The 14404-nt window shown below is 39.1% G+C and overlaps 1 protein-coding gene across 3 annotated transcripts; it reads right to left on the minus strand.

The window, feature by feature from the left end:
• Nucleotides 1-1044: 1044 nt before the first annotated feature.
• Nucleotides 1045-12655, minus strand: LOC131672557 (putative uncharacterized protein DDB_G0291608). 3 transcript variants are annotated; one of them, XM_058949863.1, is made up of 9 exons: nt 11762-12655; nt 11345-11448; nt 8722-9158; nt 8358-8641; nt 6980-8113; nt 4621-4925; nt 3938-4346; nt 3730-3837; nt 1045-3652 (listed from the first exon to the last, which is right to left on the minus strand). In XM_058949863.1, exons 1-9 carry the CDS (start codon nt 11806-11808, stop codon nt 3310-3312), a joined length of 3171 nt encoding a protein of 1056 aa, XP_058805846.1. In that variant the 5' UTR covers nt 11809-12655; the 3' UTR covers nt 1045-3309. The 3 variants fall into 3 exon arrangements, with proteins under 3 accessions (XP_058805846.1, XP_058805847.1, XP_058805845.1); XM_058949864.1 differs by having other exon boundaries at nt 3938-4334; nt 6980-8122; XM_058949862.1 differs by having other exon boundaries at nt 6980-8122.
• Nucleotides 12656-14404: the final 1749 nt, after the last annotated feature.

Here is a 14404-nt window from a genome sequence, read left to right on the forward strand (position 1 = left end):
TCAACTAAAATATATTTACTAATAACTTAATTACTTGACCCATGGGCTCCATCCCTCATCATTCTACCTTCTTTCAATAATTCTTCTTTGAAGCGCTCTTCTAATTCTTGCTTAATAGGTTTAATTTTTGTAAAGTAGTGGTACAATTGATATCCTATGTAAACTGAGGTTCCAAAAGTCACAGCAATACACGATGTAACCCATCCTCGATGCAGAGTATCATATATTTTATTCCTTTGCCTTGTAGTTATCATTTTACTTACTACTTGCTTAGCTGAAAGGTATACCATATATTTATAAACACAATTTACATTACAAACTTTTCAACATTTGACAAATACATAAATTTAAAGTTCTTAACATTTTTAAAAAATAATTAAAAATTTTGTTTCGATAGAGTTGTTTTATAACTGTTTTATATGTTTTATGATAGTTTTGTTTTATAGTGAGTGTTTGTTCAAAGGAACTTATGCCTTAAATAATTGCAATTAAAATAAGAATGTTGCAAGTAACGTGATGAGAAAATTTGCGTAAATAATAACAAAGAGATAATTATTATAATTTACTTTAAACTGGCTTGATGTGATAGCGTAATTAACCTATTATGCAGTAAGATTATGTAAGTGTTATGCCTTACCTTATAAGTTAAAACATAAGTACCAGTACTAATGACTATGTAAAAATGTATCTCAGTTAATCAATTTTTAATAACTACCTAGATCAGCTACTAAAAATATTATTCAAGCAAAACTTGAACTTCGTTATAACCTCAAACTTTACGACGTTTGAAACTTGTCGTTCGTTTTACTGTGCAAAGAAAACATACAGTCGATAATTTACCACGTGACTAGCTGAATTCAAAATATGTAATTAATATGCTACAATTATCAATATTTATAAAAAGTGAACATATAAATAAATGACGGAACATTAATACAGCTGTGATTTTTATAAGGGAAAAAGACGTAGAAAGTAAAACATAATTAAATCACATATAACTATAGATTTATATTTTTATAAAATTTTGACATATAAGGAGGCCAGTTATTTTTTTGTATAGCACTTTTTTTTATTTCTTTATAAAAATACAGATATGCAATTCCCATCACACTCAAGCCTTAGAGCAATTTGCAAATCACATACACTCTCGTTTTCATTTGCTCTCTTCCTCTCAATATATATTTGTGATTTATGTTATGTATATATGTACAGATGCTGCCTGCTTAATGGTTTTCGTAGAATACAACTTTGTCGAGGAAGCATAAAATACTTCCGAAAGTAAAGCTTTTTTTCTACTGCCTCTTAACAGTCTTCTTTGAAAAGTCAGTTAAACAATCACTCTGTCATATAAAAATCTTTTTAAATATTTAATTTCATAAACTAATATGAACATACATACACTTACACAATTTCGCCGTTTCTATTTTTTATTTCATCTTCGTATACATTTATGCGCTGTATGAAATAACGACGTTAAAACTATTAGTAACTGCAATTACATTGCATCCTGTTATCACAGTGAAAGTACGATGTTGCACTAGGAGCAATTTAATTTTGTTCAAATCCTTAATTATGGCATCTATTCAAAAGAATATATTCTCTACGAGTAATTTAAGCAGATATATATCTTATACAAAATTAATTATTGGAGTTTTTCTTATAAAATTTCCAATGATTTTTTTTCTTTCTTTCTTTACTTTTTCGCTCAAGCACCTGCCATCTTTGCTTTCACTGTTAATATCCATACTTATTGTTGCTTCTTATCATACATATATTTACAAAGTCTCAAATTTTTTTGCTTCCAAGTCAGTTCTATATATCAAGCATAAGATTTCTAATATCAGTAATTGTTTTACTATATTTATGTACACTAAACATGGCAATAAATATTATAAAATAGAAAAGTATGAATGAAATTCTCATAGATGAAACAGATTTCTTTTTTAAACAATGCTCTCTAGGAACCGACAATGTAAGTACTAATAAAAATATATCTATAGAACTTTTGAATAGTTAGTCATTAAACTAACTAAATAGTATACAACAAACATTATAACTGATTTGTAGTGGCGTAGATTTATTAATATGCCTACTGCTCATGTTACTATGTAATGACATTGCTAATTAGAACAAATGTTTAAGGATATTCTCTTGCTCAGTAAACTTACTAATAGTGTTTTCCGTAAACCGATAAATATTTTTGATTCATTATAAAAAATTACAATTTCGAAAGTTATGAAAAGAGTAATTTGAATCGTCAACAATCTGCTACAAATTTTCGAAAATTAGATTATTTTAAATGTAATATTGATTAGAAAAAATTATAGAAGCGATTTAATGGAACAGCGTCACTCTGAAGCATCAATGTTTAAGCACACTTTTTTAAATTTCTGTCGTACAAGCACCGATACCTATATTTTTTAATATATCAATTGCTTCATAACTAATAATCAATCAAAAATAATTATCGGTTCGTGTAAAAGACTATCAGAATCTTTTTGCTTAAAGAAGTATTTCAAAATTTTTTTGTTCTAATACATCTATATCTTTCAATATGCGAGTGAATTGAACTGATGAAACGCTTTTTTCGATTAACGGTGCTCTCTTTGACAACCACTAAACAAGAGAACATCGTTAAATGTTATGTGGTTAGAAACAAGGTAAAATAAAAATGATACAAGTTGAATTGCAACTAATTAGTTCGATTTTTTAAAATGATCGAATTATTGAAGTCATGGTTGTAAATATTTTTTGTATTCAATAGATTTGGCTTTGTTTTGGAAATACTTAACACTATTGTCCAACTGTTTGATTCTTACACAATAAATTGCATTAGAAAGGTATAATAGCTTTACTTCCTAGAAGCGGAAAGTACTTGGTAATACATATAATAAGCCATGTGTATCTTTAATACTACAATTCTAAAGTTTCTATTAGCAATATAATTATAATCTTTGTTGCTTTCAATATAATACGAATTAATTTAATTTCAGCGCAAGTTTTGAAATCGCATAATCAGTTAGGTAAATAAAATCTTATCTTTAAAATCGTATCTCTCATTAATGTACTATACATTAGTATAACAGTCTATAATCTTAAGTGTTTAAATTCATTCGAGATGTGACTATGAGCGTTTCTTCTTCACGGTAAAGAAACATTTGAATAAAGTAGTTTGATCTATCAAGGCTATGTACTGGCAAATAACTTTAAAAATTTTTCGAACATTCAAAGACTACAGAACGTTCCTGTTTAAAAAATAGCGTCATCTCTTAGAAGAAATTAATCGTATCGTCGATCATGCCAGGCATATTACCTATTAGACAAGTGCTTAAGAGGTCCGAGGCTGAGAATGGAGGTAGCACCGAGCGCACCTAGATTACAAGTATTGGAATTTCGTGCACCGTCCACCGTAATTATCGGCAAACCGAAATATCCACCCGTCTGAGCACTTAACTGCGACAATGGTATATAACTTTGGATACCCAAACTCGCCAATCGATTCAGGGTATTTTGCGATTTTAAATCGACTACCGGTAGCGCGAGTTCTATGTTATCTGGATGATGCGGTGTCGCGTCTACTTCTTTATGATAGGTTTTCTTGTGCGTTGCTAAGGCCGTTGCCGTTGGGTATTGCGCTGGACACAAATTACACCTGCAAAATCAACACCATTTAATGTAATTATTCGTTAAGATATTTGAAGAACACACTTAAATGTAAAAGTTACATACTTGTGTAGTAATTTGTTGGTTGTCCTGTGAGTTGCCATGTGCTGACTCAACATTTCTTGACTTTGAAAACGTTTGTCACATACATTGCACGTCAGTGACTGTAACATTCTATTTAAATTTCAAACAAATGTAAGTTAAATACTTATTTACCCAGGGTACAAAAAACCGCACAATATTTTGAAGGTAAATGTCAAATTTTTAATTTTACCTTGGAGGTCTGCCTCTTCTAACTACAGGTAATGAAGGTGCATCTTGCGTCAAATCTACAGTAGGAGGTCTAGGTGGTCTTTCAACTTCGTTTGTTGTCTGTTTAGCCTGTTTGTTCTGAGGAATAGCAAACTGACCTTGTTGCTCTTGCTGCTTTCTTTGTACACTTGATGCAGGAATGATGGATATAGCTGAATTTAAATTCAATGCCGAAACGTTCAACGGTTGCGGCTTCTGCTGTTGTTGCTGCTGAGACTGCTGTTGTTGCTGTTGAGTGATTGGTTCTTGAAGTTTTTTGTTAGTTGCGGGTGTCACAGTGATACCCCGAGCTGCCAAAACATTTGCTACAGCAGAAGCATCAGACTTCTTGGTACTTTGTACCATTGCATTAACTTGGGCTGGATGAGGACCTTATATATTAGTAAACAGAAATGTGGTTCTTCATATTTGTGCACTTCTCCATTTCAAAGTTGACAATGAAAATCCAAAATAAGGAGAAGAAATAAAAGTGCACAAAAACAATAAAAACAAAAAACTATAGCAAAACATCTTACAAAATAATGTACCATAAAAAACTTTAAAACAATTTAAACATCAGTGAAAAAATACAAATAAGGCTTTTTTTGTCAATTATTTCTCAACTAAACACAATAAAAATAATGAAAAAGGATATTTTGTACATACCAGGCTGCCTAACACTAAGAGTAATAGAATCTGTAAGATGAATAGTAGAATCATTTCTACTCGATGACTGTACTGAAGTGCCACCCTGAACGTTTTGGATGACTGGGAGGCCATCATTCCTCTTTTGTTGAGCAATAACGTGACAGTCTGCATCCTCATTACGATCAGGTATCAGAACATCCATTCTCCTTTTAGCTGTAGTTGGTTGAGACTGTTGCATTTGTACTGGTTGAGATGGTAAAGGCCTTTTCATGCGTTGACGAGGTACGGGAGGTGCAATTGGAGATTGAGGCATTCTGGGTGCCCTGTAAACAATAAACAATTTACGATTTTTATTTGTTGAGTACTGCGGTGAAAAAAAAACACCAACAGTGGAATGATCATTAGTTTGCTGCTTAACATTGAATAGTATGACATTTATGAAGCGTCACTTTTGAATCTGAAACGTTCCTGTCGACCTATCAACTAGTTACTAATACCAACACAATATTTTCTTCTAGAATAGTTTTAGTCATTGAAATCAATCCAAAGAACACTTCATAGGATCCAATAACACAAAAGAATTCACGTCAAGTAATGTTTGTTTTCATTCAGAAATCGTCACGTGTATAGTTTGTGCGCGCGCTTTCGTTGAAGAGAATGAACAAGTGACGATTCGACAAGACGAGCAAAAACTGAACACCGACGGTATTGGATACCTGACGAAACTATACCCCAAACAAATTATGAACATAAATGTATCATTCCAATAACGCGGAACAGAACATATGATAACATGTATTACGAATAACTTTTAGTTCGGAAAAGTAGAATGGAAACTTTAATTTTTTAATGAAATTATGGAAGTAAAGCTGGGCAATCAAATAGGCTCATGTGAAAGAATGATATAATTGCATCAAAAATTATGGTTATCCCTGTCGAAAATAATTTGTATATAAAATTATAATCAATAGAAATTATCAATTAGTAACATTTGTTAACAGTTATTTACAATTTACAACCGTTTATAAACGTCAGACTTATGACACGTATAACAATTATAAAGAGTTATTTTCACCTAAAAAACTGTTATTATTAAATAATAATGTTTTTTTTAGTTATTACGGTTATTTGCATTTTCATTCACCTAAACAATTTTATTTTCGGAAATAATAAATACAAAAAACTATAAATAGCTACAAATAACAGTTATCACCTATTACCTATTGGAATAAAAAATTAGTAACTATTATTTGCGGTTAATTACAATTATTAATTTGCCAATACCGGTCACGAAAAAATTACTTATAGGCGAAAAAAATTAAATGATAATAACAATATATAAGTATTTAAAATAATTCTTAATTATCACATATGATGACTAACTATTTATTACAGTTGTAAACAATTATTTATATTTTTGAAATTGACTTAAAAACTGTTCATAATTGCTATTAATAGCAAATTTTTTTATGATAAAAAGGTGCATTTTCTAAATTATCTATAACTGTTAATAACTGTATATAATTAATACTGACAGAAAAAAAACTGTAATAACTGTTATACATTGTCTAAAATCTAATGTTTATAAACTATTTTTAACTAGAAATAACTGCGTGCAACAGTTTTACGCAAAAATGATTTCTAACAGGGATGGTAAAATAGAAATTATAACGCATGCAGCTTAGAATTTGTTGAGTAGTAACTTGAAGATTTATCCCGTCGTATTCTCATGGTAGAATCCGATTACGCTAATATCGCGATCAGGTGAAACTTTTATGACAAGTAGTTGTATAGAACATTAATTTTAATATAATTAATAACGTACTATTATAATATTGTTTAATATTGAATTTCGTCGACTATTCATATCAAGTCTTCGATAGACACAGTCTGATTAACTTATTATAAAATACTGTCATCATCGACTAAAATTATTCTTCACTTTGAAAAAAAGAAAAGGAATATCTTAATACTTTACATTCTTAATGCAGAATTAGTTCCGTATGGTTCATTTATCTCAAAATATAGACAATATCATGAAACTGATCAAATAAGGCATTTATTAGAAAGGAAGCGGTCTGTGTTAAAACTGAATTTTTGTTATGTATGCTTGCGTATATCTGTGAAACGGTTAGATCGATTTCGATGGGATCGTTCGTTTGGATGGCTATACTTCCGAAATGGTCTCGTATCATTATTGACTTGGTTGAAGTATAACTTTACGAGTAATTGCAAGAAATTGATTTTGAAGTCGGCTTTTTGTTAGTTTTAATTAATCTTATCTCAAATACATATCAAACAATAAAAATTCTTTAAAACATAGTAAAACCAAATAAAAAAGAATAAAATAAAACAAGAAAACCTAATTAATATTCACCTTTGCCCTGGTACCATTGCTGGATATCTCCCTCTTGTCATCTGCTGTGGTATCTGTGGCTGCATTTGTTGTTGCATACCCAACTGTTGATAGTGTGCATTGTATTGTTGGTACAAATGAGCCAAATGAGGAGGATACTGCATAGGTGTCTGTACCCTGTACATAGGAGGTCTACCAGGTGGTTGTGGATAGTAATTTGGTCCAGGAATCATAGTATTTGCACCAGATGGCATAACACTAGGCATCTGTGGTTGAGGCAGGGGCATACGTTGTACCTGTTGAGCAAGTTGCTGCACTGGTGCTGGCAATTGTTCCAAATTTACTGGTGGATAGGTCACAGGAGGTTGTTGAACACCATAAGTTGGACTGTTAGTGTGTGGTGACGTTATAGGGGAATTTCTGGCTGGAATGGCTGATTGTATATTGGGTGAGTGTGGTGAGTGAGCATTCACATGAGGGGACATTCTGTTCAAATGTGGGGAGTGTGGATGTGGTGGAGTTTGAGATAAATGGGGAGAGGCATTGCTGAGTCTAGGTGAAATTGGTGCTACATGGACTTGTGTCTTATGTACCGATAGTTCCATAGAAGTGTTGAACACTAAAGAACTACAGTCCGGTATATTGCACTGATAGTGACCAGCCTTCGATCTATGCGCATCCAAGTGAGCAATATCTTTGAATTTCTCATTGCACACTCTGCAAGTATTGACTGTTTCTGCTAGCCTCTCGAGAGACACGTATTCAGTTTCAAATGATTGAGCATTGCTATTTGATTCGTTTTGATTACGCTGTTGCTCGATGAGAAAGTTCTGTAGAAGGCTGCCGGTATTTTCCGAGCTTTCAGGCGACTCTTTTTCTCCTCTCTCATTACTACTTTCTCGACTCCTACTCCTCGAATCCTCTGTGCATTTATTCCAATTTATTGGCACTATTTCAGTTTCTGCTTCGCCTGGTGACATATTTGTAGATCTGTCAGGCATCAATGATGCCTTTGGAACTATACTTATTTCTCGATTGCTACGAAGCTCTTCGATTGCATTCATTGGATCATCTTCTTCCTCTTCTCTCTCCTCTTCCTTGTCTTCTTCTTCAACAGATACATCGGTTGGCTCTAGCAGGTCTGATGATCTAGAACTAATGTACCTAGTGGTGTAAACAGTCATGTTTAGAGATAAAATGAAAAAGAACTAATGGCTAAGTCAGGCATACTCAATGTTATGGGAACAGAAAGTGAAATTTTTTAAACAATAGTAATAAACAAAATCAACTCTGTATAAGACATTTAGAAAATGAACAGTTATTCCAATGACAAATGGGTTATAGCATTTATGCCAGTTTCCCATATGAATTTATGTATGAAAAGAGAATGTTAATTTACCTAGATTGTTCACCAAGTTTTTTCAAATTCTCAATTGTTTCTCTACAAGCTTCCAGAGCATCAGTCTCCTCGTTATCCTCATTTTCAGGCACATCTGCAAGATCCTGATTACTGGCATTGTCTGCCTGTGAATCGTTATCATTTTGATCATCCTTGTCTAGTGGATTGACAAAATCACTGCCAACCCCAGAGTCCCCCTCATTATTATCCATTGATGGCCTTTCTGAGCTTTCCAGAGGATTGTGACTGGGCTCAGACTCAAAATTATCATCACTGTAATTGTTCTGGAAAAGCAACAACTTGGATTAATACAAAAAGAAACAGTTATAATCTTTGGTGTTAAAAGATTCATAGAGTATTGTACCTCTTGATTCAGCATCACGTTTTCAAAATCTTGTTCAGCGTTTTCTTCCTTGTCCGAATCACTTTTGGTATCATTATCCTGTGTTTCAGCCAGCTCGTCGTGCTTATCAAGACTTTGTTGGATGTCCAAATCAAAGTTATTGCTAATGACGGTGAAGCTCTCTGATTCAGGGGACTTTTTTAATTTGAGCTTCAAGGAGTCACACCCCGAATTCTTTTTAAGTGTGATCTTCAGGTTGCCTCGTCGTTCACTACCAAGCCAATAATTATCAGTTTGCTGCTCCTTTTTGGGCAGCGTCTTCACATTGGCTATCCTTTTGAGAACTACTCGAGGCTTGCCCAAGTGAATGAGCACATGCGTTTGAAGATCCTTTTTGGTTTGAAACTTTTGCTCGCAAATTTCACAGCTCTCCAATTCCTTTGTGTCCAGCAAATTACCTACAGCACACAGTGGTAAAAAGGACAACGACGATTATTACTCCTCGTTGCAACATCACTAGCCTAACCACATTTACCAACAAGACAACACAAAGTAAGACGACACAATATTAATTCCGTCTCATCTTGTATCAATCATTAAACTTGTTCACGCTCCTCACGCTCACGTAAATATTGACACTACGTGTGATGTACCACAGCACGCGTGCTACTCACACGCAACGCTTTCGAGCCTGTGTTTTTTGATTGTCGTCGGCGGGAAATGCACAGGTAAACAGTTCGTCGCTAGAGGTTAATCACGGCAACGCGCACGAGACCCTCGCCAGGATCGCGCCGCAGGACGACTGGCGTCTCCTCGTCGTCACTGGCGATGTGTGCGTGCGTGTGCGGTCTGCGTTTGCCTGCGTGCGTGTGTGTGCGTGTGCGCGAGCGTGCAGTAGCATCAGCAGGCAGCAGCACAGTGACGGTGCGGCGCTAGCGGTAGGCGAAAAATCGCGCTTGCCTTCCGCCAATCGATAAGCCGCTTTGCCGGCCGGTCCGCTCGCCTCATTGGCCAAAATAATTCACAAATCCCCGTCAGGTGCGCGAACTTTAGGTATATACCATTGAATCGAGCCGCTCGCTCATCGCGCGCGTCCATGTACGTGCTTTCTTCCTCGTCTCGCGCGCACGCTGCCGAGGAGGTTGTGCGCGCGTGCGGGCAAGCGATGGTAACTTACATGGTACATACGGCGCGCGCTCGGTTGGTATCACCTTGTTTACAGACTCGCGGAGTTCAACGATCCTGCACCCCAATCACATGTGCGCGGGGCTGCACCGCGAATACGTCGTTTAGATCGATAACTCGCGAGTCACGGCTCGCTCGTTGGAAACCGCCTCCGCGAGAAAAACCATAGAGCGCCAGATCCGCGACAATTATTCGTACGATCTATGTACCGTTAATTTTGCGACAGCGCGCCGTGTTCTTCTATAGCGCTCATGTAGGGTCAAAAGGCGCGCGCGCGCACTCGAATATTAAGAGTCACGTGCATCTCCTCGCCTCGGCTCAAAAGTCACAGCGAGAAATCCCACGTCTGGCTCGGATTTTAATAGCCGAGGACGAGATTCTGCCTGCTTTTCTCGGGTCGTTAGGCCAACTTTTTTTTACAAGCGTCGTAACAGAAGAAAAGCTTATAAAGATAAATTTAGCGTGGTACTCGACTGGGCTTTATAACAACGTTATTTAGACAATGCAGGTGTGCGTGTGTGCGTATATGCTTCCAGACCTTTCCTTCGTATTCCAAGTCTAAAGTTTGACCACGACGATATATCTGTTTACGACCGCGGCCACTATAAAGAAAAATAGTTTTAACGAGAGGGGGTACATTTTTTTCCTTGTTGACAGCTTAATTGGTGCAATCGACCTTCGGAACACCATTGAATTTTCACCGTAAGAAATTTATCGTGCCTATTGCCCATTGTTACAGTAACATCGTGAGCGATCGAGTACGCAGGAGTGGCTTTCGGGAGCGTGATCATGAAAATTCAGCCGAAGCACGAGCAGATCCACACACGTGATAATTAAATAAAAGAGCGAGCGTCGACAAACTCGGTCACGTTTGCGTGTCCATTGAGCGAGTATTAATTTCCCGTGAGGCGACCGAGCCATTCGTCTCCGGCATATCGACTTACTCGTACGCGCGCGTGCGTGTGTGCGGCAAATCGTCAACTGATCCGGCAAGGAGAGGAAGCTACAAAGGCTTCTGCGGCGAGCTATTATTCCCAAAAGCATTGGCGACCTTGCGGGAAAACGTAATCTCCGTAAAGGGCTCCGGCTAAATTGCTCGTATCTTCGTGGATGTGTGAAACTGGCAGTTTCGAATCCACGACTCTCCATCCCATTGGTCAGTGCCGCGCGCACGGGGATTCATTGCGGGGAAATTTGAATAGTCCGATCGCCGCGCAGTGTCCTGCGTGCGCTCGCGTTGCCCTCGCTCGAGCTTCCTGCGCCTGCGGAATTTCCAAAGCGCGGCTCGTGCTATCAGAACTTGCGGCGAACTCTCGAAAGTTGTAGGCTCCGTTGGAGCCGCGCGATCCTCAACATTGTTTCGCGCGGAAAACTTTTCGCCGCTGCGCAGAGTTTCAGCAATATACGTTACACAAAAAACGAAGCGAGGAATAACGAAAGCACAACAAAAAAAACTCACTGAAATTTTCCAATTTGTCCTCTACATCAGTCTCCTCAAGCTGATTTTCCCTCGAAAATTTAAATTCATTGTAATCTTGTTCTAATGAACTGCTCATTTCCAATCTGCAAGAAAAGAAAACGGAAAACAACGTAAATAAAACGACGGACAGCAATGGCAACCAGAGAAAGTCAACGAGCGGTGTATGCAAGCTCATCAAAGTGTAGCTTGGAAACCGGAACGTTAAAAACAAGCAACAAATACATGATTGTTGTTTTAACGGCACATCGGTGAATCAACTCGATAAGCAAATGATTGTCTGTCATGAGTGCTCATGAATGAAACAAACGTGCGCCAGTGTGATAACATAAGCAGTACATTGAATTTGAAAAAAGAAAAAGTTTCAGTAGCCAATGTGTAAGGTAGTCGGTTCTGTACCTTATCGAGTCGAACGTTACTAAGGATTCGGCGCAGGAACCCCGCATTACGTAAGTCTGTTTGTAAAAGAACTGATTGCAAGCAGAAGAGTAACAAAAAAAGTAGAATTTCCGTTTATTTGTTTGTTCTCGGTATTTTGCGTAAACTAGTTGGAACGTGCCTTGTGCAAAAACTGCCAGTGCTTGCCGGAGCTTCACGCAAGGTGCAACCTTAGTTCACTATATATGCGGTGCGATAGTCTCGTGTGGTGTCTCACAGCACTCTCCAGCGAGCGATAACGCATAAGAAAACAGCCGGCGAGCGGGTCGGATGCATCGCTCGCAGCGGCACACTAGCACAGCGCACCAACCACGTTTAATCCTCGGTCATATCGGATCGAGAGAGCGGCCTCGGCCTCGCAGGACAGCGGCAAGGAAAACGAGCGAACTCGCGGGGGCACCTGTCAGACACCACGCGCGAGGCGCGCGCCGAGATACAACTGCGCCGCGCCGCCGAGAATACGGCCGCGCAGAGCCGTGTGAGCGCGAGCGAGACAGAGAGCAGAGGCGACTGGAAAAAAGCCAACAGCAGGCTGCAGGCGGCGCGCCGGAGCTCTCGGCTCAGCTGTGCCGTACTGCTGCGGCCCAGTGATGTAACGTAATGCCAGGTGGAGCCGCGGAGCGGCGCGCCGGGACACTGTAGCGCGTCCGGAGATACGCTGATCCGCGGGCGGGAAGGGGCTGTCGAGCGGATAAGCAACCCTCGTTTCTTTCCCGATGTTTGCTCTGGCCAGCAACGAGATCGCTGCAGACGCGCTGTTGCCAACGATGGCGCTCGCGTCGCTCGGTTCTGTTGCTGAGCTTTCGGTCTCCGCTTCCCCCACCACCGCCGGCCAATTAGTCAAGTCGGCTCGGCTTCGTTGCTGGATCGTCAAGTGCGCGATACTGAAGCTCAGCCCGAGTACAGCTTCGTTGTGATTTACGCCTATCCCCTCTCGATCTCTTTCAGGGTCGTCTTGTAATTATAGAATGCTCGCTCGCTTCGTAAATCTATATTTGAGCTTCCGCATGACGAGCACGGATATTTCGGAGCATAGCTCTTTTCTTTTCTTTTTGGGAGAGTTTCAATTAGGTTAGAAACGAGAGACGCACGCGGGAGTCCAATCGATTGCCAAGTAGACGCGTGTAGTTGTACGGTAGGGGTCTGGAGGTTTTATTGGGGGGACCGGCTGGAACGCCGTTAAATAGCCTGATGGTCGGGCTTACGAGGACAGGAAGAGGGAGAGGGAACTGTAATTTTAACTCGAACGGATTGCTGAGTTCGGTGCGCCGCGTGGAGGGGAGCTGTAGACTTGAAAAACGGAGCAAAAATGCTTGGATAGTGGGGGGCCAATGGCGCAGCAGCATGCATCTGTCGTGCTCGTTCTCCTCTCGTTCCTCTCCTCTCCTCGCACTCGCCAGCAGCTGCACAACTCAGAGGAAAATTGCACCGTACCACGAAATACCATTTGCACGCGTGAGCGAGCGTCGCGTTTCTAAATGTATTCCCGGAGGCCAACCATAATTCTCTGTCTGCCAGTGTATAACGGTTCCGAACGAATACCTACTCCGGGTTCTCTCACTTTTTTTCCTGTTCCCCCACGCAACGCGCAATCGGAAAACGCCAAGATATACATCCAATTGTCCAATTGGCACTCAACTCTGCGGATCACAATTATGTGGGTCGCGTGGCATGCTCTTGGCCATTGCGCAGTTGATGCAACGTGAGCGCCTCATATTTTTCTTCGCAATGCAAATTATTCAGAATAGCCAACTCCGCATTTTTCTTTCGCTCTACGCTCGCTGAATGTTCCGATTCTGCCGTACTCGAGTTCGCGCAGATAAGTCGACCGCTATATACGTCGTCCACGCGCACGATAACCGTCGACCGAACGATATTACATTTTATCTGGGGTTAATAAACATTTATTGGCGGCTGTGTTATCTGGCATAGAAGCGAAATTCTGTGCAGCAACGATAAACGGAGCAACGTTCTTGGTGAAGCTATCCGTCGGCTGTGTACACACATGAGCGTGACGCCAACGCGTTTAATCAACAGAAATATAACTCTTGCGAATGGAAAGGAAGTGCACTTCAAAAGTATTTCCTTTTCCATGATCGTCACTGCCTTAACGAGAACAATAGCGGTCAATAAAATCATTCAACCTCGTCCTAAAAATATATCTTTTATTAATCGTAGCACGCGTATATTTAAGTCGACGTAGTCAATAAACTTCGCGCGGCATTTGCATAGAACTCTACTGCGCATTCGAATAGACTTTAAAGAACAGCAACGCAGTCATCTAATTTGAATTGCAAATGCTGGAGCGTTAAAGTAAAACCGTCAGATGTAATATTGAATGCTCAATCAACGTGATCACGTGATTTATTCAGCGCCAGTATGCTTTAGAAATTCCAATGAAAGCTCAGCGCGCAACGCTCTGACCCGTCGGACATGAATACTCGGAATCATCAATCAATTTACCAATTCCAGTAGGTTGTAGTTCGCGCACAAGCCCCCACTCCCGCCGCAGTCGCAAAGTTTTTCCTTAATTTACCTTTGGTCCCCTCTCTCTCTCTCTCTCACTCCCAATGGCAAACGTGCAGGGCTTTTTGGCCGCGCACA

The sequence above is a fragment of the Phymastichus coffea genome, unplaced genomic scaffold, assembly GCF_024137745.1.
Source record: "Phymastichus coffea isolate CEN01 unplaced genomic scaffold, Cenicafe_Pcof_1.1 PCOF00153, whole genome shotgun sequence".
NCBI classification, from domain to species: Eukaryota; Metazoa; Arthropoda; class Insecta; order Hymenoptera; family Eulophidae; genus Phymastichus; species Phymastichus coffea.

Excerpts from the sequence above, each read along its gene's own strand:
- LOC131672557 (XM_058949862.1), bottom strand. The coding sequence starts at position 11,808 with ATGCGGGGTTCCTGCGCCGAATCCTTAGTAACGTTCGACTCGATAAG. Across the intron at positions 8,642-8,721 it reads ACGTGATGCTGAATCAAGAG|AACAATTACAGTGATGATAA; the intron begins GTACAATACTCT and ends TTGCTTTTCCAG. Across the intron at positions 8,123-8,357 it reads AAACTTGGTGAACAATCTAG|GTACATTAGTTCTAGATCAT; the intron begins GTAAATTAACAT and ends TTACACCACTAG.